General features: G+C 43.2%; 1 protein-coding gene across 4 annotated transcripts in view; it reads right to left on the minus strand.

The window, feature by feature from the left end:
• Nucleotides 1–16,279: 16,279 nt before the first annotated feature.
• Nucleotides 16,280–25,783, minus strand: part of LRP6 (LDL receptor related protein 6) — a 130,578-nt gene continuing 121,074 nt past the window's right edge. For 3 of the 4 annotated variants that reach the window (XM_072876662.1, XM_072876638.1, XM_072876648.1), the window contains 5 exons: nt 25,458–25,568; nt 23,372–23,602; nt 21,983–22,119; nt 20,691–20,788; nt 16,280–18,902 (listed from right to left, as the gene is read on the minus strand). In XM_072876662.1, the coding sequence (XP_072732763.1) occupies nt 18,611–18,902; nt 20,691–20,788; nt 21,983–22,119; nt 23,372–23,602; nt 25,458–25,568 (869 nt within the window). In that variant the 3' untranslated portion in view covers nt 16,280–18,610. Of the gene's footprint in view, nt 18,964–20,690; nt 20,789–21,982; nt 22,120–23,371; nt 23,603–25,457; nt 25,569–25,783 lie in introns of all 4 variants that reach the window. The other variant, XM_072876655.1, reaches the window with a different exon arrangement.

Raw genomic sequence — 25,783 nt, forward strand, 5'->3', positions numbered from 1 at the left:
AGATGTCCCCAAAGGGGGATAATTTGTGGGGGAGAGGCAAGAACTTACTCAAAAGTTCAAAACATTGTTCTTCTCCTTCCGTCTCTTTCTCCAACATCTTTTTCCTATAGAAAAAAAATTGTGAGGCATTGTACCCTCCCACACGTTGGAGGCTGTGGCTTTATTATAAATTTGATTGGTTTCTAAAGCAAGCTTGTTAGCTAGATCTTGGCTCTGAAGAACTATATCTGATTCCATTTTAATTACACTAAGACTAGACTCGGTCTGCTAGCTTATGCTAGTTTGCCAATAGTTGGGCGCTAGGTTATGGCAGTAACTTTTTTCCTCTGCTTTAATAACAGTCTGCTATTTAGTGAGGTGCAAATTCTGTGTTTGTGAGTGTGGTTTTCCAGCTGAATGTTTAGCAGCCCTAAACCCACACTTGTCCCTCATCCCCAGTTTGGTACCTCAGGGCCAGTTTCATGCCAAGAGCAGAGCCAACAGCAAAATAGACTGTCTTGAATGGGAATGCAAAAACTACCCATCTAAGAAAAGATACTCAGATGGTTTTTATTTTTCCCTGGGTTGTTAAGAGGGATTTTTTTCAGTAGCAGTAGGGGCCAGCATAGGGAATCAGCCAAGTGAGCTGTTTCTTATTTAGTCATTCTTACATTTGTCATCCACATCAGTTAGATTTTAAGAGCAATCTACTCCTTTTATGGCAAGGATCTGTGGTAACCTCCTTGCTGGAACGATGGCTTTGGTTTATTCTAAGAGCAGTCAGCAAGGCTGAGAACCGAGCTGTTGCCACTGCTGCTGCCTGGCATGAATTAACAAAGCTCTACTACTGGCTCAACCAGTCTTCATCTTGCTGGCTTTTTTTAACCTGTGATGACTAAACTAGCAGCAGACAAAGGGATGTTGTGAGGGAGGGTGACTGGCCATGCCTTCATTTTACGTTAATCTCTCACAAGACATCTTTGTGTTTAGCTGTAGGACGCTCTGGTGCCAATTCAGGGTGTTACTGTAAAAGATAGAGAGGTTTACTGTTAAAACAATAAGTGTCGCTTGGGATTTTTCTTACTGTATATCTACCCAGGTCAGCATCACACTATTTGTTGTATCAGCAAGTTTAATTTTTAAATGAGCTGATTTCACTGTGTGTTAAGGTTGCAACAACAGAGTTCAGCCCTGTACAGGTGATGCTGGGATTTATTTTTAACGGACGCTAGAAGTGTCCTGCAGCTGCCTTCTGCGCTGTGTTAAAGGAAGCCAGTCCACTGGGGCAGCCTGTGTTAGCACCCCGAGCTGCCGTCCCAGCCTAACGTCACCCTCCGAGAGCCGGGGCTCCAGCAGCGAGCGGGGCCTGCCCCAGCTCCCATTCCCTGGAACGGCTAAAGGCATCAGGTAGGAAGATCCCACTGTCCACGTGCACACGTGTTGCACGGAGGAGCTCTGCCCTGGCTCGTGGCCGCGGCGTCCCTCGCTGCAGTGAGTAAGCAGGAGGCAGAAATAGTACAAAACAGTCTGGAGCCTTCGCCCCGAACCAAAAGTATTTATTTGTCTGTTACTCACCTTTGTTTCAGCTCTCAGAGGGCTAGATTTCTTTCAGCGCTCAGAAAACACTGGCAAATCCAGTATTTCTCCAAAATAGGCTGATGAGGCATATGCAGGCATCCTTGGGTCTCCTCACGGCATCGCGTGTTCTCCCTCTTTTTAAGCTGCTTCTCCTTTCTCTCCTTCCCACAGGTGAGTAGCTGCTACTGCTACCAATACACACATTTGAGTAGACAGAAAAGCAGCAGGTGGACAGAAAGTGAATTGCAGCGAAGCACCAAGGGGAATAGCTCAATAGGCACCATTGTCTGAAAAGTAGATTTACTGCCTAAGACCTGTCTGCTCTAAAGGCTCACAGTCTGGAACAAGTTCAGGGTTAAAAGTTCACAGCTGGGGTGTTGTAGTGTGAGTGAAGGGTGAGAACCAAGCAGAAAACATTAAAGCTGATTGCCTTGCTTGTTTGTTATCTGCGGCTGTGATGCTATTGCCTGTGATGCTCTTGCCAGGGATGGTGTAAACCCCAGAAGCGAAACAGAAATTCTAGCTCTGTTGCATGATACCTAGCACAGCAGGTTGCGGGGTGGGGTTAGGAGATGTTCTAGGATTGGACCTACTGTGATCCATCGTAGTCAACCCACAGAGAAGGTTTCTCCTGTGTCCCATGGCTTGCTCCATTGCATATCTGGTGCAGCCAAAGCAGGAAGCTTTTCACTGTACAGATGCAGAGACGATGCATTTTCCTGCCTGGGGTGGTAGAAATGATGGATTGCAAAAAGATTTCTTGCTGGAGTCAGCATCTTTGCTGACTGATATGATCTCTATGCTGACTTTCACGATAGTCTTCCCCTCGTCTTTCTACCCCAGGGTCACTTTTGGCAGATCCACGCCAAACATGGCTCTTATCTCTTCTCTAAGGGGAAGCTCAGATGCTTCCCAGCCAAAGCTAGCATGCTAAAAGGGAAACCAGCTGAGTTAATTACTGGATGCTGGAGGGAGATGGGACTTAAGTTTTTAAAAGTTAAACACCCGAAGTGGAACTTTCTGTCTGCCACTGCAGTGGTTCTGCTTTAAATATTCATTACGCACAGCACTGCAATGGAAAATTTGGGTTATGCTTATGTTATCTTCCCTAGAGATCTGAACCTGGATTTTCCTGCATGCCAGCTAGCTGTTCTAACCCCTGTTGATGTGGATAATACTACCACTTGGATAATACCACCAGTATTATCCTCTCTGCTCCCCCCACAACGTGAAATGATATATCCAGGGAAGCATCCAGGGAAGATTGGTCCTGTTTGCTAAACAGGCAAGAGGACAGCCTATATCAAGAAGCTCACCACTGCTCAGACTGAGGGCTCTGCTCGTGTCTGGTGGCAGAAATGCGGCAAGTATGGGACTATTTTTGTTAGGCAAGGCCTGAAGGAAGTCTTTGGTGATGCCAGCCGTGCCTAAATATTCAGTGTAGGTGCCTGTAGTGAAATTAAAATCCTTTGGTGGGTCAAGGCTCTAGGACCAGCCAGAGGCAAGGGTAGAACCGTACCAGGATAAAGGAAAACTACACGCACGCTCTGTATTTAAAGTAGCAGTGCATGCCTGGCTTCAGCTGGCTTTTTTTTTTTTTCTTTCATCAAACTTGTGTGTCTATGTGTCTTGTGAAAGGTGCCTTCCTGTGAGCACCTGGGTTACAAAGATTTTCTGTGGGGTGGGGGATATGGGAATTGCTTCAGGCATTATCATCACGGTAAGCGTCAGAGAAAAGGTGAGGGTGACCTTGCGACTGACCTTCTCTGGCAAAGCTATGGAAGGCTGCTAATAGCAGCCGAGTCTTGTGCTTTGCCTTGCCAACTCCAACATCAAAAAGCCCTGAGTGAGCACCTCAACCTCTCCCAGAAAACCCCTGAAAGATTAACCCCCTCAGGTGGTGTTCTGGGGTTTTCAAAATTGTTGTGGAGGCTGGTTGTCATATTTGCCTTCTGTATTTTATCCTTTCAGGTAAATGCAGATCACTTGGTTACTTTCTCTCCAGAAGCAGGAGAGTGAAGGCTTTTAACGGAAAGCTGAGCTCTCCGGTGGCACCCTCTCCAGGAGCTGGAGACTAAGAAAATGCTTCTCTGTAGAAATAATTACAGCAAAAACACACTGCACAGACAGGCTGCATGGACAGATGATTTCCATGTGGTTTTTCCCAAGCCAGTGTTCACACAAGGAAAGCTCAGCTCTTTCCGCAGGAGTGGGGAGCATTCACCACCCCTACATAGCCTGTCCCACTTCTTTTATCTGTTGTGCAGAGCACCCCTTCAGCCACTCGCTGCCTCCAGGCTTGCATCCATCCATATAAAGGCATCCATGTGTATCCCAGTTTGGGGAACTTGGGTGAGTGGGACATAATTTGTTTCACTTTCACTGTGGCCAGTCCGGGGTAGCTATTGCTGTACCCTCCCAGCTCACCCTCACAAAGAAACCTTTGAAGGTTGCTGACCAAGAGAGGTCCTGTGCAGGTTCAAGTGACGGGGACCTAAGCGCCTCCAGTGAAGTCCTAGATTTAGCCGTAAGAGGACACAAGTTAAAAAAACCCAAACCTTAGAAGTTTAAACCCCTGACTCCAAGCCTGAAACCCAGGCTGGATATCTAACAGACCACAGAATATCTATTAGATCCTGGGCCCTCCCTGAAAATGGGTTTCTGCCCATCTGGAGGGCAGAGCGCACAAGCTGGAGGAGGTCATGCAGGAGGTGGTGTGGCTACAAAATTCATGGGCCCATGGAAACGTTCGCCCGGCCCAAATCTGCTCCTATTTTCAGCGGCCGTGCCCAGTGGTACCACCCCATGCACCTGCTCCCTCTTCCCTTGCCGTGTCCCCGCAGGTGAAGAGCAGACAGGGCGGCGGGCCAGCCCTACCGAAGCAAGGAGGAACCTCCTGCTGATTAAGTGAAAGTCGCCCTTAAAACAATAACAAACAAACAAGTGATGTCGGCGAGCCAGGAACTCGCATGTGCTCTGCCGAGCCTTAGCGATGTGTAAAAGTATTAGCAAGGAATAGGGCAGAGTTCAGCGCTGAGGTCAGCCCTCTGCTTTTAATTAAGGCAAGTAGAAGTCAGGAAAGACAATATCCCATTATTGAGTGGGTAGTGCCTGTCATGTTAGATGCAGTGTCTGCATTCAATTAAAGGAGGCAAATTAGCCTTTAGTGCCAGAAGAAAAACCAAAATGAGAGCCAGTTTGATGGACCAAAATTAAATGTGAGACAGGAAGAATTTATCATCCCCACAAAAACGTTTGGAATACACACTGGAAAGAAACTTCAAGAAATCCATGGAAATGCTTTGAAGGGGAGTGACTCACAATCACTTTGAAGGCTAAGTTTTCTTTTTACGTTCTGCTTTTGAAAAAGGTTTTAAGATTCATAAACTGTATTTTGCTCTAAGTGGGGAGGGCTGGGATAACTTTCTTCTCCCCGCTCCCTCAAATGCTACTGAGCAAACTGCTTATCCTCTTTGCTTACCACTGGGCCCTTGAAGGGTGATGCTCAAGCATCCCACCCTGGGCACCGTTTTGTAACTCCAGCAGTGTGAAAAGCAAGCAGGCAGTTATGGGTTGACACTGCCTTCTCTTCTCCTGCTTGGACAAAGCATAGGAAAATATGCAGATACCTCTGCGTGGATATGTACACCAGGGTCTCTCATGCAGGGAAGAGGAGCAGGGAAACCTGCAAAAGTCTGTAATTACCAACATTAAATGTCCTGCTTGCCCCACCACTACTAATGTTTTTCAAAAGAAAGGGTTGGAAAGTATCGTATTATTTTACCTACAGATAGTGACTCAAGCAAAGCAAGCTGAAAACCACTATGGGAGCAAATTCGCTGCTAATACTATGCATGTGAGTTTTTAGTTCATTCGTGAGGATTTGCTACGGACGTTACAAGCAACTCATCTCAAAAGTAAGTCAGCTAATTACCTTCTAGCCTCAGGGTCCCTCTTTTTAGCAGCCCAAGGACAGGTGAAGATTGGCTGTCTCACAGCTATTGCAATGTTGAGTATTTAGCCGTAGTTGTTCCCAAGAAGGATGGGCTGTCGGCTTCTTTGTGCACATACTGAAATAAAAATATACAAAAACCCAAAAATCCAATATTTGTGGGTTTTCCTGAAAAAATTGCAATGAAAACAAGTGGAGGCAGCTGTAATTACAAGTAGGGTATTGAGCTCTTCTAGGTATATAAAAATATGTATTTTATATATATTAAAATATATTAAAAACCCACAAAGATACATCAGATCACTGAACCTATTCTGTCTGGAAGGAACCGATGTAGAAATCATGAAATATAAAACTAACATCACAGTTGCAATGCCACAGTAACAGATAGAGGGAGAGGAGTAGATTCTTACTCTTGATGCTGCATGTGAAATTCAATTCCTTCTAAGGACTTTTAGACTTACAAGTAGCAAAGCACCTTTGGGCAGAAGGGAGGGATCTTCATATTTAATACAATCCTTGCTTGCAGTGCTTTTGTATTTCCCCCCAACTCTTCCATGTCACAAAATAACACAGGAATAGAAGCGGCCAGGGATCATTTAAAATATGAAGTGGTCTCATGCAGCTATGCAATAAAGAAGAGCATCTTGCCAAAAACAAAACAAAAAACCAACCCAAACCCTTCTCTCTGAAACAATCTTTTTCATGACTTACAGTTGGCTCCCAGAGTCAGGAGACCAAATCCACCAAGTACCTGCTTACAGCAACAGCAGCTAATCGTGCACAACGGCAAGACAAATGCCAGGTAAACTGGAAACAAGTGTTGGAGAAATCCTGCAGTAGATGATGAATCTGAATTGCCAAGCCCTCTTAGCTCTACCAGTGCTTTGCCTGTTGTCTTTTACGGTTATGGAAAGACATAGGTTTTATTACCAACATAAAATTAACTCAAGGAAACGAACAACTGGGACATGAGGATTACGTCTCTTGTCTTTTTGGTCTTCTCATCCTGGAGCCATCTAAAGCTGAAGGATGATTCAAACATCAAATGAGAAGAGAAAAAAATACTCATGTGGTAGAAGGAGCCAAGTATCCTACAGCAGCAGAAAATTCAGCTCTCCCTTTCCCATCCATTCCCATACCCCTTGCACTGACAGACAGACCTATGCTTTCTACAAAGACCTGGAAAAAACAGGAGCAACTCTTCCTTACCTGGTGCCGGTCATCAAATAACTTTCCCTCAGATTCTGGCTTTACGACAAGCCCATAATTCTGTCTAACTTTTGACTTCTGAGCATTTTTTGTCTCTTTTAAGGGGAAAGAGGGGTGCCAATGGCGGCAACAATTGGTGTCTCTTCCCCTCCTTCTTCAAAATCCGAAGGAACACATCTTTCCTACTCAATTACTCAAGTTAACTGACATCAGCTCTTTTCCCCAGCTGTTCAGGAAACCCCAGGACGTGTGAGTGCTTGCAGAGAAGCGGTGCTGGGCTTCCCGTTCCCTTGGGAAACCATCGAGCAGTCCCTCGCACGTGCGCTCCTCTTCCCACGCGCCTCTCGCTGCCACCCTGGCTCCTCTCCCTGGGAGGCTGCATTTGCTGCCCTTCCCTGTCACCACTGCATCAACCTCTGCGCCTGCCTCCCCCCAGCCACCTCCTGCCCGCCCTGCCCCTCGCACCTGTAAACACACCAAGGGGGGAGAGGTGGACCTCGGTCCTCACCCACCGCGTAAGGCTGAGGAGGCTGCTGAGGAGCTCCTCAGCACCAGCCGCCATCAGCCCCCACGTACAGCCCAGCACTGGATGCTGGGCCAAAACCAAGGAGGACGAGGCAGGGGGCCAGGGGTTTTGGAGAGGTGGGTGCAATGCAGAGACAGCTTGGAGAGGACATATGGGCATCGCACTGGAAGGATGGGAGAGAGAAGTACAATCTTTAAAAAACATCAGCCTTTGTTATTAGTGCTGCTGGTGGAACAAGTTTTTATTAGAAGCATCTGAAAGTGGTTATCTTCCATAAAGTAATTCATCCCTAACAGCTGTGCTTCAGAACAACAGCCCACGTTAAGCCATCCGCACAGCAATGCTGCAGCCACAGGGTTTCTCAAAACGTTCACAGGATGGAAAGAAGAAAGTGGCGTCGAGGGAGGAATCACTCTGACTCCAGCAAACAGAGCATGCCTGAAAAACATAAAGTTAGGAAAAATACACCAATGGATTTTTATTTTTTTTTCTAAAGCATCTATTGCCTCATGAGCCATTTTAATAAAAAATTCATCTACAAATTCTCCTCCTGTCCACAGTAGGGGTCATTTTCTGATCTTTTCTTCCTTGGCTTTTCAGCGCAGGGCATGTTCGCCTAAAATCTGGATCTTTATCTGCAGGATTCACCTGCCGCTCGCTTCCCACCTGAAGTCAAATCAGCACGTCAGCAACACCACGCTTATTTCCACAGCAGCCAAATGGGATTTCACAGCGAGGACGATGGTGGCCTCCGTCAAGGAATGAGCCCCAAGAGCACATTAAATGCCCTTGGAGGCCAAGGTCTGGTTTTCATTAAGCACTGCACATAACGAGAGCCAGGGGAGGTGCAAGACAGGAAAGAGGCCGTACACAGGCACAGCTCACAGGAGATTTTTATAACGCTTTCCATGAGCATCAGTGAGCGTACGGGCGGGTGAAGGGCTCGAAGCAGACCGGGGTGCCTCAGCCGATTCCCGATGCATTGCCCCTATCGCGATCTCCTCCTCCAGCTTGCCTGCTGCCCTCCAGCCGGCCCCAAACCCTGGGAAATGACAACTCTTGCCAGCACGATAGTGCCTCGCTGCTGAAAAATGCAGTCAGGGCAGCGCACAATAGGGATTACCCCCATCAGGAAGCCCTTACGGTCTTACAAAGCAGCCCAGAGCCATCATGTTTTCTGCCCCATCAAGCCATGATGCTGATTTCTGTACTGCTGCTCTGCTCTTCGGGACAAAAGCGGCATGGCTGGCTTCTTGTGAGCCAAATCAAGGAAGGCCTGAGCAGAAAACAGCTTATCTGGCCATGTCACTGGCTCCCTCAGCCACGAAGCGTTGCCTTTCCCTGCTTCCCCGCCTGCCGGTACCTTTGCCAGGCGAGGGAGGGGAAGCAGGGGCATGGGGGTTTCTCCGGCTTTGCTTCAGAAGAGCCTCTTTGTTTCAAGGATGTTTTCTCCTTCCACTTCAAAGATGAAACAGAGGCAGGGAGAAACTGAGCACGTCTCTAAGGTCACAAAATCAGCAAACGGCTCACACTGGCCAGTCTCTGCGCAGCCTTATCCAGTGCTGGACCTGGTCAGCCCTGGCATCTTCCTCTCCCACCCTCTGCCATGCAGCCAGTGACTCTCCCTTCCCCTCTTAATTCCCATTGTTTTTTTTTCCCAGGGCCCAGGATACGAGCACTTCATTCTGCCATCTCAGGCTCTCTGCTCAGACCAACACCCAGCCTTGGCTCTCACCATTGTCCTCGTCCCAGTGTCACAGCTGCCATTGCACCCAGAAAAAAACCAATTGCATACAATGAAAAGACTTTATCATCTGGAGTAATTTACTGATGTGACCCTTACCCGGCCTCACCTCATCTGTACCTTGCTGTTTGTTATGCCTTATATCCCTGCCCATGGGCAGGGGGGTTGGACTAGATCTTTAAGGTCCCTTCCCACCCAAACCATTCTATGATTCTGGTTTTCTGCAAGTGACATTAGGCAGAAAGCAGCTGTGTAAAACACTTAGCACCCACCTAGCACAAAGTGCAGGTGGATTTCACACATTATGATAGAACTAGAGGACTGAAGTTATTTAAGAAGGTTTCTCAACTGGTTTCTTTTTTGTTTGTTTTAAAAGGGAACCAACTGGGAAAAAGCTGGGAGGCAATCAGCTATGGGTGTGAATGCAAGGGAATGCTCTGGGCTACTTCAGCATATCCCTTCTCCCCCCCCAACCCTGCACTGAGATGTGGGGGCGGAGAGGGAGATGTTTATGTGTTCTGTTCTCCCACATCCGTTCTCTCCTCCCTGATAGAGTACTGGGGGTGTAGGTGGGATGGTAGGAGAGGCCTCTCTTAAATTGTCTCCTCTGTTCCCTCCTTAACTGATCGCATCTGGCCCTGCAGGAGTCAGGCCCCTTAATGATTACTTCATTCCTAGCACAGACAGGGTGCAGGAAACGCAGGACTCAGTGCTTTTCTGCCAGGCTCCTCTGGCTCTTCACCCTGAACTGCCCAACCTGTTCCTCTTCTCCACCCTTGCCAGGTTATTCCCCCTACAGTCCCTGCCATACCAACCAGGCCCGTTGGTCTTACAGCAATGCTGAGGAGCAGGTGCTGTGTTCCCGAGCGACTTCAGAGAGCCACCTATATAACATTATCCTTTCTTCTTATTGCCACACGCTTCCAGGTCCCTTCCTACCATACGCCCTGAATCCTTTATTCATCTTTTTTTGTGCTCTACTTTCCTCATTCCCCTCCATGCACATCCTCGGAGAGGAACAAGGAGCCTGGAGCACAAACACTACATCCTCATTGCATCTCTCCTCTCTTCGCACAGTCCTTCCAGCTGCATGGGTCCTCTCTGTCCATCTCTGATGTGCAACGTGTTCCTACTACTCCTTCCCTGCACAGGGAACTGGCCCAGGTAACCGGGAGCAGCTCTTACAGCACCTGAGCTGCAGGTGAAGGCTTCTGGGCTCTCCTCCTGGGACAGCTGGGATGCTCCACCACAGGCTCCCAGCGGCCATCAGAGCTGCCTGTAGCCCTTTATTCAGCAAACGACCAGCAGGGATCATCAGTTGTTTGAAACATGTTGCTCAGGGAGATGCAGGGGGAGCTTGGTGGTGGGTCACTTCGTCATTCCTCTCCAGCCCAGTGCTCTGCGGGTTAAGGTGGTTATTGGTTTCTTGGCAAGGAGACAGGGCTAAGAATTTTGGCAACACTGACAAATAGGACACACTTACCACACGAAATCTTTCCATCTCCTCAGACCCAAATGATATTCTTTACACATCCTCAGAGAAGCAAACTTCGTAGTTTCTGCAGAGCATTCCCCTTAAACTCATGAAAAAGGTATCTTGCTGTGAAAGCAAAGCTGTGGTAAGATCACTGCTGAGCCACACCAAGCCAGGTAACCCAAGCATCAGACCTTTCCTACTAAGCGGTTTCTTTATGCAACAGAGGGGCAAGCAGGAGAGGGCTGGCAGCTCCCAATCTTTCCTATGAACAGGGAGTTCGCATTTAGCTGCCATCATAGATCTTGTGGTAAACAAGGGCAAGATAAAGCTTATTTACCCAGACAAGCAGTTTCTACAGGAGAAATGAGTTTTTAAAAAAGTAAAACAATAACAACAAAAAAGCCACTAAATCCAGCAACATGTATCTTACATTCCCAACCTGATGCACCAGAAGAAGACATGCAGGAATAGCTGCTGCACACAGCAGGTTTGATACAAGGCAAAACTCCCTCTTGTCAGGTGCCTGCTTTTCCGTCGGCAGTTCTACCAAACATGCCTTGATTCCCACACAGACTTTACTCAGCTAGGTACAAAATCTCCTCCGTGAAAACAGGTTAAACATGTTCAGCAGTTCCCCTCCAGGACAAAGCCTGTGATTTTGCATTCTCACCTTCTTAGGGAAGCACTGCCAATACTGGCAGATCCAAAAAAAAACCAAAACAAAAACACCCTCATCTTTTATGGTCTTAACGAAGCGTTCTTGCCCCTACCAAAACAAACATGCAGTGTGTTATCCCTCCTCTAGTATAAAACTAATGGCAAGATTCTAGCGCTTGCAGTTACCTCTGCTTGTGTGCACATGTGCAAGGGAGGACACAGAATCAGGCAAAGGAAGTAAATTATTTTCAGACTTCCAAGTGGTCTTTTCTCAGACAGGCAGGGATTTTTTTTTTAAATGATGAGAAATATTCCAGTGTCCCTTACTATGCCTGCTGTGCCTTGGTGCCTGGTTAAACACGATTTCAGCAGCTCTGCCACCTCTGGAGACCTTGATAACTGGCACAAGTAAGACACGTGGTGGAGCTGCAGCTGAAACACAACTTACTTCTGTTTCCTGAGCTACACTCTCCATCTAAGAAGATTATTTTTTCAAGATTTAACTCAAATGGCTCACTGATAGGGCTGATCCTGCTCTTTTTAGTGTCCGTCCATACCGCCTCTCTGGTATGCACTTTGAAGAACTGCATTTGAGATGCACCCTGATGCTTAACAACAGTTTCTGGAAAAGACCAAGATTCAGGGAATCCAGAACAGCATGAATGCTATACACAAATTTCTACCATATAACAACTGCATGGACTCTGTAGAAAGGTAGCTACCACTGTTAAAAAAAAAAAAAAAAAGAAAAACAAAAAGAGCCTTCTGTAGCCCAGCAGCAATTCACAACTGGCATTTTTAGAGAGAAACACGGCAGCCAGCAGCGCCAGACTAATGGCTAATTTTCCAAGGTAGAATAAATATAGCACCTTGAAATAAAATAAGCATGGCACACCAGCTGAGAATGAGTGAGACTGATAAATGTAGGCCTTGTTTTACTGATATGGGCAGTGATATGTGGTTTGTCCATGCCTCCATGTAGAAAAACTGGAGCTATGAAAGAATTTTAGTATAGCCGGATCCCTGCTAATACAAAGTCATATTTTTTTCCACAACCAGTGGATGCAAGTGGAGTGGGAATTCCTGCGCTGAGCTTATAAATTCAGAACTGCTTCCTATCCAATTACTTGTCACAGCAATAGATGGGCGGGTGGGGGGGGGGAAGGATATATTTGTTTTACAGTTTAAAGTTAAATACTTCTCTCTTTGCAAACATTTCAATACAGATTTAAAGATCAGCAGTCTCCAAAATAATCTCAGGCATCTCTAGTCTGATAAGGATTTACTTGGTAAAATTGTCTGGTTTGTATTATCTGGTAAACCAATCTAAGTGATCAATAATGGAGACTTTTAGCTTTAAAATGTATCCAGTTGCATTGCAGAATCATGGAAATCAACAGAACTGCTTGAAGTCAACTATGTGTTTGAGGCAAATGCATAAGTGTTTGCAGAGTCTGCCTACAGCATCAGAAAGTTAAGCACATTCTAGCTTTTATGGAGAGCAAAGACACACATAGACTTCTACCTTTAATTAGCTTTCCTCCAGAGGCTGAAATAAAATGAAGAGTACCCCTCCTTTTTCACTCTTAGTTTTATTATAAAAATCAACATTTCATTTGTTACAACTCAGTTTATAGTAATAATTGGAAAGGATTTTTGTACAAGGTTTATATACACCTTACAAGTAAAGCACTTTATTTTACAAAAAAAAAGTTAGTGAATGAGTGAATAGGGCTGACCAAATGTTGGTCATTATAATATAAATACATCCTTGCAAAGCACCATCGTACCAAAGTTGATGAACAAGAGACACCAGCTGGCTTGAAGACAATGACAAACAGTGATTAAAGCTTACAAAAAAGAACAAACAAAACAAAAAACAAAAACAAGATTAAAAATCTGAAAGCAGCACCAGATCCTTCACTTGCAAACAAGGCTAGTTCAGCTTAAGCCTGGTAGTATCCTCTTTACAAAAAGACACTTTCATTTCCCCTCGCTGACTCTTAACTGCCTGGCTTAAGGCTACAGCCATTTTAATCAGGACTTCAAAGCCGCTCCTTGTTCATTTAAAAGAGGGGAATGAGACTGCTCTCCAATAGTTTCATCATAACAATCATGCTTCGTGCTACTAAGACAATCTCTGGCCCGAATCAAATATGGACAGTTTACTTACCCTGCTCTGTACAGTTTTGGAGTGGACCACCCAGTCCCTATAAATGCTACGCTGGCATCATCCACTGAGCTACCCTTTTTAAAGATGAAAAGGAAACAAAATTGCCCATTTTGGATCACTACAGTATTTTAATTTACTACTTTTAGAAAAAAATTGAATGTTTTGTACCCATTTTCAAGCTATGAGGTCATTCCTAAGTTATTTTCAAGGTGTATCTGTCACCTGCCAATTAAGCTAAAGGTTAATTTTCAAGCAATAACCCCACCACAATGCAATTAAAAAAATCCCATGGCTAAGAAAGCAATTTCTGAATAACAATGTTGAAATTCTTTTTGCACTCAATGAACCAGCTGTTTTGTTGTAGAAATAATAAGTAATCTGCTACATGCATGGTACATGTTCAAAAGCAGATTCTGTCCATAACATGCTCAAGACAAAAAAGTCAGGAAAAAAGTGATTGATTACCTCAAGAGATATTTTGAAGAAGTCATTTGGTTCAACAGCATGCGCGACCAGGGAGTTCTGTCGTTCAAGCAGTTCCCCCCAGAACAGTGGTAATCAATTAATTCAAGGAGATTTGCCAAGAAATAAGGAATGGAAATACTCACTATTCAAGACAGTGGCCTTTTCTTCATCTTAGCACAGGCTTAACTACTTTAAAGTAAAACAAATGAATCTGTGTTTAAAACTCACCAATCAAGCCATTTCTAGAGAATGAGCTATAATAAATAGAGAAGCAATGCATGAACTGGAGACCAGAACACCACCAAAGCCCATTAGTGCAATAAATAGGGATTTTCTGCATGCAGCTTCACTTGCAGTGGATTGTAGCACCTGCCGTGTCATGCAGTTTGGGTGCAATTTTCTTCATAATTATGCTAGGACTACAATAGATTGATTTTCACGTACCTACAGAAAACAGAAGAGTTTTACTCATCTGCAAAACGGACTCCAAAAGTAAGGAAACAGTATAAAAAATGTGCTTCCCCTCCCATTTAGTATGACTGGCATTAACTATTCAGGTTTAAAGTAGCAAGTATTCTGTTGTCTGTCCTACAAGCTGGCCAAAAGAAGTCCAGCTTACGTGAGACAGTGGGACAGCATCCAGCATTAGCCCTCTGAAACACAGGGAGGCTGAATCTGCCAATGGGGGCGTGTGAATGTGCATGCACAAGAGAGAAAATTAGCTTTAGGTCAATGCACATTATCAAAGATACATGTACCTGCACACATGTACTTGTACATGCACATGGGGGGAAAATGTTATGGCAGTAATCTGGAATTTACAGTGCTGAAAGTTACAACTCACAGCAAAATGAATCCTTTGATATCAACTGGTTCATTTGCATATTTTGCATTACTATAAATATTTCATTTAATGTATATGCACAGGTTGCATGAATTTATATTCACGGAAACCATTCTTTATTTCAAATGCAAATGCTATGTGCATGTTCCATTTATCGTATCTAAGTTCTTTTCAAATAAATATCTTGGTACCCAAAAGCAGTGGAGAAATGAGGAGTGTTCCTTAGGAAAGTATGAAATGCATGGAGTATGACATGGCAGGTATCATTTTAAAAGGCAACATTAGGTCCCAATAATGTTGCCATTTAAACATGCTAAGCTCCTGCTGAACATGCAAAGGTTAGCTTTCAACAAATTATGCTGTAATGTCCTTATTTATTTATTTATTTATTAAACTACAAAGGACTGTTCCTTTCCTGATTGAGCATGCCAGCTATTTCCACTGCCAAACAGTCAGCTATGAACACTCCCCAGGTGTCTACATAGAGGAAAAAGTGCACAATGAGTACCTGTGTTAATGCCTCACTGTTTATGTACCTGATGCTGTAAGATAAGGACATTTGTGCTTAGCTTAAAAGGCAAGGAGCAGTTTCATTGGCAGCAATGAGACTACTTCCACGCTAATGCTACAAACCCACTTTAGCAATGTCAATTCAATCTTCTGTATTGACATGTGTGTGTTATCTACAGTCCTAACATCTCAGCCAATTTGAGAAGCAGGAGCGAGCACGATCCTCACTGAGGGAAGGAGAGAATATGAATCACGACCAGCTCAGTGGCAGAGAGGAAAAGAGAGAAATTGTTCAGCCTCAATGTTCAATCAATCTATGGTTTATCCACTGGGAATGCGTCAGGTGCACATACTAGTTGCATCAATGCTTTTCTAATTTGGAGATTTGCCCAAGAGGAACTTCACAGATCATCAACTCTTTCAAAATTTTACTCTAGATCTACTGGGAAAATACATGTACTTGCAAAGGCAGATCACAGCTTCCCACTAAATAAATTCTTTGGTTAGTCCAGACGAGAAACAGCCTTCTCCCTACGCTGATCATCTTCAGTGGAAAAACATAGTCTGTCCACTTTCCCTCTCTTCATGTGAACCTCCCAGGGGCAGATCACTCAAAATATCTGATGCACAAACTGAAACATATGTATCAAAAAGACTTGATCAAATCCTACACTGAATTATATGTCCACCCCATTGACTTCAATTGAGTTACGTGTGGACATAAACTAGCACAGAAAGCAGGCAGCATGGTCCATATGCAGAGAACATTTTTCTTCTAAAGAACCCTCGCTGTAATTAACACACTTGCAAATTTACCTGCAGGAAGTCCCCTCCAAGAGGAAGCCTCAGTGAGGCAGTCCAACCACACCAGAAAGAGGATACCACTCCTTAAGCTCAACTACCTTAGAGTTTTTCAAACAGAAATTGGCACACTGAAAAAAGTATTTTGCAAGAAGAGACCATTGCCATCGCAGTACAAGCACTTGGACTGAGATACAACAATGCAATATTCTTCTGAGTTCATTAGTGCAAGTTTCCACATGTGAACCCCACACGGAATGCTGCACATGAAAAAATGTAAACAACAGAGAAGTTTCTATTCTCATTGACATGCCAGCCTCAACACCCCCCATCCCGACACACCCACCCTCCCCCCCTTCATATAAATGGTTTCGAGTTCCCTTATAGTTCACAATACCCTCCTCAACATCCATCCTGCTGGAGAACACAAACAAGCTTCTTCACCAGCAAGGAAGAGCCAGAAGAACAGCTACCACGATTCCTAGATACCTAGAAGGGAGCTGGGCAAAAAAAAACTTAGTATGCCAGATCCAGAGATCAACTGCAATAGCCTGGAGACCACCAAGGCTTTTTAAAGTTTCCTCAGGTATCTTGGACTACTCGAAAGACCCTTTATTACAGCTGGAATCCCAAATGCCATGGTTCTCCTTGGACCTGAAGCCAAGTGAGGCTCCAGTACCGCCAATGAGCGGCAGCACTAGCAAGAATTACTTGTCGCTAATTCTGTCAACAGCAGGACTTGAAGCCCATGCCACATTTTCAGACTATTTCTCTTTTAGTTGAAACTGGCTGGGAAACAAGCAACAGAGAACAATAAAATCCAAACGGCACCTCTGAAGAGTTGTTACACCCATACTATGCCCAAAGGCTAGGAGGCAGAAGCTCCTCAGTACCTTTGTTTTGAGAGAGAAGACTCAGAGGGCCAGTCTTTGAAGGCATCGAGCACACTGCAAGTGGATTTGATGTCAACAGAAGGTGCAAATGCGTAATGCCATCTAAGATCAGGTATACTGTGAGCTCCACTACAGTCAAAGCAAATTCAAAACACTGCACTGGAGTCAAAGAGAAGTTAATAATATCCTAGGTTGCCCCTCAACCTAAACAAATAATGTTTTCACTTGATTATATACTCTCCCTGTCAAAATCACCATGGTGAGGCTGATGGGAGAAGGGGCTAAATATGATAATATACAAAAATAGAGATGCAAATATAAAATGGTTTGGTTAAGAATATCTTAAAATTTGACGTTCACAGCGGTTAATACTAAAGTATTAAACTCACACCACGCAAAATAGGAGGTATGTCAAAACCATACTGAGAAAAACTGGCTTTACCTAACACAAAGAAATCATGAGCAGTTAATACAACATGGGAACCCCTTCCAATGATCAAAACATCCATTTTTTTTTTATGGACAATTGCTCCACTGAAAGTTAAATGCTTCCTTACTAGGAAAAAAATATATATATATTTTTATATATATGATTTGTATACTGTGATATCAATATACACTGAAAGTACTGCAAGGATATATTATTCATTTACAGTAAAACTAACAATCCACGGTTAAATTTATAGTTTATAAATATGCTGTCTATATTATATGTGGTATAAAAATATTTGACATTTTGTGGGCACTAGGTCAAAATAAGGTTTTCTTTTTTTAAGGGACTAAAAAAAAAAAAAAATCATTCAGGTATATGCATATTACCCTTGTCAATTGCGTGAAAATCATACTGACCTGGTACAAAACAGAATCCTACCATGTTGGCAAAATGAAGAAGGTAACGTATAGCATGATACTCACTGCATGACAAGGCTAATTAGGAGAAAGAAAGAATTTACAGCAGCCCAGTTCTAGCAGTACTTTAAATAAGGATATCATGATTTAAAGTGACACAGGCAGGAAGAAAGGATGCAGAAGAGATGGGAAAAGCTAAACAGGAGAAAAAAGCAAACTTGAAAATATACCCAACAAAAATAATTGAAATTCCAGAAGCAAGGAGAGCACTCTAAATGCTCTAGTTTGGTAAATGCATTAAGGAAAAAGAGGTGTATTCATTTAAAAAAGTGTGTGATTATTTTTCTAGATTCACTGCTACGATTGCTGTATTCCTGTAGAAAACAAAGCCCTTTGTGTAAGGTTAATATCTGTCCTGACTGTGTTTTCAAGTTTAACTTTAGTTGCTGGCCCTCTGTAGTTAACATAGAGGTTATTTGGCTGCTTCCAAGTATCTATGGTATGCTGCTCTGAGACGGACTTCTTTATTATTAATTACTTTAAACATTTTTGGTATTGACAAACTCCACATCTCACCTCGCTGGACAAGTAACACATCCCGGTCCTTCCATTTCTTTATGTGCTCAGTCACTTCACTGGATTAAGGCATGTTTTTGTGTTCCATTTGCAAAAATAAAAACTTTTTGTACAAATGTCTGGGTTCTTTTATACAAAAATTTTTCTTTTTATGGCACAAGCAGCAGTTGCTGTTTAAGAAAATATATAAATATCCTTTTTATTTTTCCTTCTGTACAAATATCTTCAGTATTCCTCCACCCCATTTAATAACATTTAACTGTACACTGTCCTACCTCATCCCTTGCCAAGAGCTCCCTCCCCCCTCCCCAGTAGAACATTTTGTATTTACACTTTCACGGCGGAGGCAGATAACGGGGCGGGGGGGCTACCCCTCATGAGGAGTCCGTGCAGGGGGATGGTGGCGGTGGGTAGAGATGGTGAGAGTAGCTCCGCTCTGTGTACGGGGAAGGTGGGCAGCTTTCATAGTTCTCCTCCGCTGACAGGTACTGGCTGCGTGGAGTGGGTGGCGGGGGGACGGGCTCCGAATCATAGTTCAAGTCACTGGTATAGCCCTTGGCCGTCGCTGCCGTGACCCTTCGGCTGGGGGCATAGTCACTGTCACAGACATCCGTGCTGCAGGGCGTCGTGGGAGGTGCAAAATGCCGGTAGCTGTAAGGCCTGTAGCTGCAGTGGGGAGATTTATGGGAAAAGCATATAGAAAGACCGTGCATTTTGGGTGATGTGCCTGCGAACAAGTGGGCAGCTGATAAGCCAAGGTGGAAATGGAGAGCTGGTCAACCTCTCTGCAGCGGATACACAACATCACAGTCTCCCCTCTCTGACATCACAAACTCGCTAACTCCACTGCAGAAGGCCCACCTTTGCACTACAGCATCGAATTATAGCAACTAGTTAAAGGAGTACTAATTATTAATTACAGGCAACAGGCTCCCTAAGGCCTTAGCTGAGGTAGAAGAAGTTGCTACTAAGAGAGTGGGGCTGGAAAGACACTGGGGAAAAAAATAGCTGTGTTGCAATTATATGGAGAAGATATTCTATTTCCATTATCCAGTTTATGGATGCTAATTTCCAAGTCCAGCGAGAGACGTAGACTGAAAATCACCTGGCACAGTCATAGCAGTCAGGAGAATCGCCTGCCAGAGCAGTAACTGGGATGGAATTCCCAAATGCTGCTACCACAAAACATCTTTTAAAATGAGCCCAAGATAGTTTAAAGAAAACAAATTAGAAAGGGAGGTGGGTGGTAGCTACAATCGCCAGCATCAAAATTGGTCGTTGGGGGCGAGTGGGGATGCAGCTCCTCTATATTCAAGTCAGAATGTTAGGAAAGATGGGAAGATCAGAAGCAGCAAGGCCAGGGTTTATTTTTGGGTGGGGGAGCATTCGGAAAACATTCAACCCTATACTACATCCCTAATACCATTTATAATACTAAACATCAGATCAGCTAACCAGTGACCAGCATGATTCATGCCAGTGCCAAAATGTGGGTTTATTTCATTAGAAAATTACTCATAATTTTAAAAGATTTTTCATATAGCTGCAAGGGACCATTATAAACATCTGGTCTGACCTTCTGCACAACAGAGGCCATATTTTCTGCTAATGGAGAAGAGATGGTCTTTTCAGCCCCAGAGACCTCATTATCCAAAAGTCCCCAAAGGCTCTGTGTTAGGGAGGCATTTCTTTCAATAGACAAACACAGCACACTCTTCTCATTGACCAGACCTACTAGTGATTTAGGAGGGGAACCTTTACACCCTTGGGTAGTAGGTCTCTCTATTTTTGGTAACTAGTTAGAAAATTATAATGAACTCTAAATAGCATCTTACAGGGAAGGTGAGAAAGATACATTCAAGTAAACAGAGATAAAGCTTGTATGCCCATAAATATTAGTCAGAGAAAATAAGCAAAAGGTTAGCAACCTTTTTCAGATATTAACCCTTGATATGTCAAATCAGAATTTCTGTGCTTTATCTAGGCCATAATATTAATGTTACTTCTGACCTACTCACCTTTGTATTGCCAACTTTCCTCTGCATGGTGTTTGTCTATCATTTCTGATAATTATGTAACAAATTATTTACGACAGAAGCCTAAAACAAGGCAGGGTTCATTCCAGGGTAAGTATTTTTGGCTCAAAGTTATGATGGTACCGGGTTTCTTTTGGCATTTAGCTAATTTTGTGATGAGTGTTGTCATTCCCCCTAAAGCAATATACCCAAGAGGTATACCACTAATCCACTTCCTGTACAATTTACCTCAAACAGTGCTGCACTTATATGCATGCTTCAGTGCCACGATACATGTGAACCCATTTAAGCACCTGTTCTAGTGCTTGCAGAATTAGGGCCTTTGATTGCAATTCTTATGGAGCAGAAACTGTCTTTATTCTGCATTTCCTACACTAACTGCTTTGATCCTGACAGAAGCTATTGTAATAATAATTACCTGTAGGATCTATGAGTGGATGGGCTGTTTGAAGAATAACCGAATTCCATGGTATAATGTGAACGTTCAGTAGCTGGTGATGGTGGTGGGTTCAAAATCTAGGGGAAAAAAAGAGAAAAAAGCCCCAGTTTAATTAAAAAAAAAAGATATGAAGGAGAATCAAGAAAACATCAGTTTATAAATTTCTTTTTAGTACTGTTCAATAGGAACTTTAAGTTAAGAACTGGATGCATAGCACCTCCCAACAAACAGGATTTTTCTTCTGTTTATTCCCCAGTTCTTTAACAGACACTGGAAATGTTGCTTGTTACTATTCCCACAGAAGCTATTACTGAGCTTTTCTCAAAAAAAAAGCGGACTGCTGTTGCTATTTTGGCAGACCCAGTGCCAAAAAGTAAAGTTGAAGCTAGCTGTTCAATACTATATTGTCACTAGGGATACCACCGCCCTAGGCAAACTGGCAGATGTCTGCTCCTGCTAGCTGTAGTCCCCAAGTATTATGCTGTTTATAGTATTTGCAGCATGCTGTCCAAGGCAAGCATTTCTTCCCTCTACAGGCATGCTCTTACTGCACAAACAGTATTGTGATTAATTTAAAGATATAACACGATTGGTTGAATTCTCGGAATGGAAAACAGGCAGTTGGAGATTTCAGCCTGCACTGATCATGAGCATGTAACTCTGTAACACTTGATAGTGGCTTGGTGGACTTCATATAAGAATAGCTAAAACAACAACCACTGATCCTAGAAGTAAAGAGACAGGGAGCCCCCTAGGGCTGGTACCAACTTTTATATAGCATCTAGCGCAGCACGCTACCCATTTGTGACTAGAGGAATGCTATGGAGTTGCAAGACACTTGTTTATTTATCTGTCACTTGCAAGACACATGACACAAAACTTAATTTTAATTCCTTGAAAGGTCTATACAGAATCAACCATAGCCTTACTTCCAGAGGCACACAGCAGAGTATAATGAAAGGAGATTGCTCTGCCAGAGCTGCTCAACATTTATAGGGATTTTTTCATCTATTCTGACATTCAGTCTAACATCTTTTTCTGGCACTCAGCTCTCTCACAACTTTTAAAAATTAACAGAAAATTCCTATACTGTTTTCAAAGACGACAATCTCCTCTCCCTTACCTTTCAAAATCACTTTCTACATATTTAAGTAAGTTCATTAGGCTAGAAATCTAAGCCAAAATGTTAATCTGTCAATTAATTATCCTCAGAAAGACACTGGCACTTCCCTGAAAGTTATTAAAGATCTGTGAATAATAGAATGACTTACTGGAGGAAAGTAAGTGCCTTTGGTACTTGAAGAACTACTGGAAGAGGCTCCAGTGACATGGGCCCTGTCATAGGGTGGCCCGCTGCTCCCTCCCATAATGCTGAGGGAGCTGATCATGGATTTACCTCGAGACATCCCTAAAGAACAAAGATGTATGTCAATATTCCATTCTTTGAAGCACACAGAGAAAAGAAAGCTTAAAAAAATAATCTAGAGGATAACAGCAGTATAAGCACAACTTCTAAAACCAAAATTAATCTTCTTGGTATTAAGAGCAAATTCAGTGCTCCTTGATGGACAACTGGAATGAAGACTGTCAGGGAATAAACATGTTGGTTTTGTGTATCAGCTACTCAACTGCAGGACTTGGCACTGGGCTATACTAAAGCTGTGTGAAGAGAAAAACATTTCTTTCACTTGAACGGCTGGAAAAGACTTGAGAGAACAGGCATTCAGGCACTATTTCTATGCCTCAGAATAAAACATGAAACTGACTCTGACCACCTCAGCTGAGCAACTGAAATTTGTGCGAGAGAAGAGAGGGTTTGTGTTCTTTCATTTCCACACTGTTAAGTGAGCTTTTGCTACTGGACTGAAGCACACTGGCAGAGAGTCCAAGCAGGAAATGGAGAGGTACGCCACTGTGCTCGAAATAATGGTGAAAATTCTGCTCAAAGACTCGCTTTATGAAAGCAGGTTATTACAGAAAGCAAAGAAATTTGGTGCATTATTTTAACCCTGTAACAGCCTCACAGAACCTCTATGACTATGACTGGAACCTGCTGGATCCAAAGCCACAAGTTACAGTGCATATTTAATCAATATATACAGAAGCAATGCATATAAATGAAGTGCAACATTGCGGTTAAGTCTTACTTCTCAAACAGCAGTAGCATCATGCACTTGGATTGGTGTTGGAAACTTCATCATCATACAAAATAAGCTGAAACCACGGTTATTGCTGGTCATTACAGACTTTACAGGAAGTTTCACAGGCATACAAATCTAACAAGAATAATTACATGATGTTTAAAGTCCCATGAATATAACTCTGTGTAACCTTACCCTGTACTGTCATGACACCTTGCTGATGCTACAATAGTCCAAAAAGCGGCGGCTTTAGTAGCAAAAGAAGAGAACTCCCATGGTATGTGTATCTATTTGAGCTTACAGTTCTGCTAAGTATCTAAATGCTCATGAATAGCATAGGTAAAATAGCAGCTCATTATTATAAAGCAGGATGGTGACAAGCCTTGGCAGTCCTGGTTTCCAACAGCTTCCAAGAATTATGCATCTGGAACAGACATCTCCTGTGCATACGTGCACAGTAGCCTCAGCTACAACTATGTGGTGTGAAAGAGTAGGACAAGGATCACACCATTTACTCACCAGGAAGAGACCCTGACAAAGAGCTTGGGTGAGGCACATAACCAAGAGGTACAGAGGCTGGTCCGTGCACCACGTAATCGTTGGTCATTGTTTCTCCATCTCCCTTCATGCGTGGGCATAGCACCCTCTGGCAGATGAAGTACATTGCTCCAACCACAAAAACTGTAAGGATAACACCAATGATGGAGCCTATTGTGTTGTTGGGCTGTGGCGCAGGCTCCTCTGTTGTGTCTAAAAGGAAAAAGGAAAATCATAGTGTGTAAGTTAATCCAACAGCTTCATATACCAACATCAGTTTTCTTGACATCTTTCCACACAGGAAAAATAAAATCCTCCTCTTCTGTAGGCAGACAACAGCTTTCAAATTAGTATATAGGAGGAACAAACAGGCACTGGCACAGGTCTGTTTAAAGACTCTGAGTGTCCAAAAGGGCTACCTGTGCAGAAGATGACCCCCACACATGCAGAGAGGTTTTTGAATCATAAATGCCAGGAAATGAACAGTACATGCACGTGCAGCCGGCGTTGATGAAGCAGGTCCTGATCTTGCTTCATGCTGACAGGCAGGGCTATCCTTTGAACTGGATGAACAAGACTTGCAGCCATAACTCCAGATGGCACTGTGCTGGGGACTCCAGTTTTGCTTTTTCTTGTCATTAAAGATGATGACAACTACTTTTCATGTTGCACCTCATCACATAAGCACGTAGGTTATCACTCAGTATAACAGACTGGCACTCCCTTTTCTCAACTGCCTAACATTCACTTGTGCTGAACAGTAGAGGTGATGCACCAATGATGAATTTTGGGTTTGCTGCTATTTATTAAACTACCTAACCTACTCCACATCTGACCCACACTGATGGTTAGAGATATAGCTGAGCATCAGCTTTAGAGGTGCCATCCTTATGAGGAATCTGTATCTGAAATGATTATACAACAGTCAAAATGAGTGGCTTTCCCTACAATACCAAATCTAAGCAATGACATTTCTGGGAATAACTGACAACCCCCTGCCTGTGCTTCATGAATTTGACAAGAAAAGCAGGCTTTAAAGTATTTTCCTGTTCTAGTCAGTGTTTTACATCTTATCCATTACTGAAAGTCTTTTCCTCAACACATTTTCTTCTCCCTGAACACCAAACCCACACTTTAACCAGCTTGTCACAGTCTACAGAGATAAGTAAACAGACTTCTGATCATACTGGAAGAGGGACAGTGACAACTGCAATCTTACTCTGGGTGGGCTAATCTTCCATTCTCTGTTACAAAACCAGAAAATATATGAACTACAATGAAGGTACCTATACATGTCTGTGATAATGCCACTATTAACTTGGTAGCATGACAGAACACCTCCCATTACTCCTTCTTAAGATCAAGGGTCCAACTCTGGCTCTGCATTTTCATGTTATGTGTATGTCAACCATGATATACGGATCTCTAACACAAGAAGACATGTCCCTATTTACAATTTCTTTTAAAGCACCAACAGTGAAAAATGAACTTTCAAGTTGAAATTTTAAAGGCAGTAGTTTTCTTGCAGAGCCCTGGAGATTTCAAGGTAGGGGATATCACATGTTACAAATCATAAATCAAGCTCAGAATTACATCTTTTCAAGATACAAAGGAAATTTTAGAAGGTTTACTCTGTAAACAGAGTGCTTCTCTGATTCTAAAAGCACCTGCTATTAATTCTCTGGATGAGAAAACCATGAAGCAGAGCAGTTTTTTTTATAAAAGCCTCATGCTGCTAGAAAGATTTTTTTAGCACTGCACCAACTCAGCATACTAACAGATTGCAGTAAAACAAACCTTTTATTTCTTTTAAAAGTTTAAAAAGCTAAGTGGAAAAATTACTAGCCTGTTCCGCCTCAGAGACTATTTGTTCAGAATACTAGTTATTTTTGTTATTCCTATTCCACCACGTTGTACATTAATTGCATGACAGCAGTTATGAACAGGAGTGTTCATTTTGGGAACAATTAATTCAGTCTGGTTGGCAGAATAAAATCTAACTCAGAGAAGGCAAGAAACAAATTTCAGATGCTGCAATCAAGTATCTAGTCTCAAGTTTTACACTTACAGCATCCTTGCTCATCTGAGCTGTCACTGCAGTCCAGGTTGTGATCACATTTCTTGCTTTTCCCGATGCACTGCCCACTGGCACAGCGGAACTGATCGGTTAAACAAAGCACTGGAAAGAGAACCACACACACACCAAGAGTCAGTATCAAAGACTTCTACTCTTTAAAATTATTAAGAAAACAAGACACCAAAGCATACAATCAGGAGTATCTTGGGAGACCTCAGCCTGCTGCTAGCTTCATTTCTTGAAGTAGCCAGTGACACACAAAATCCCTCATGCCAACCATGCAGAAAAAGTGATTCAGTGTTCTGTTGAGGATATTG

Source organism: Ciconia boyciana, chromosome 1 (genome assembly GCF_034638445.1).
Source record: "Ciconia boyciana chromosome 1, ASM3463844v1, whole genome shotgun sequence".
NCBI lineage: Eukaryota > Metazoa > Chordata > Aves > Ciconiiformes > Ciconiidae > Ciconia > Ciconia boyciana.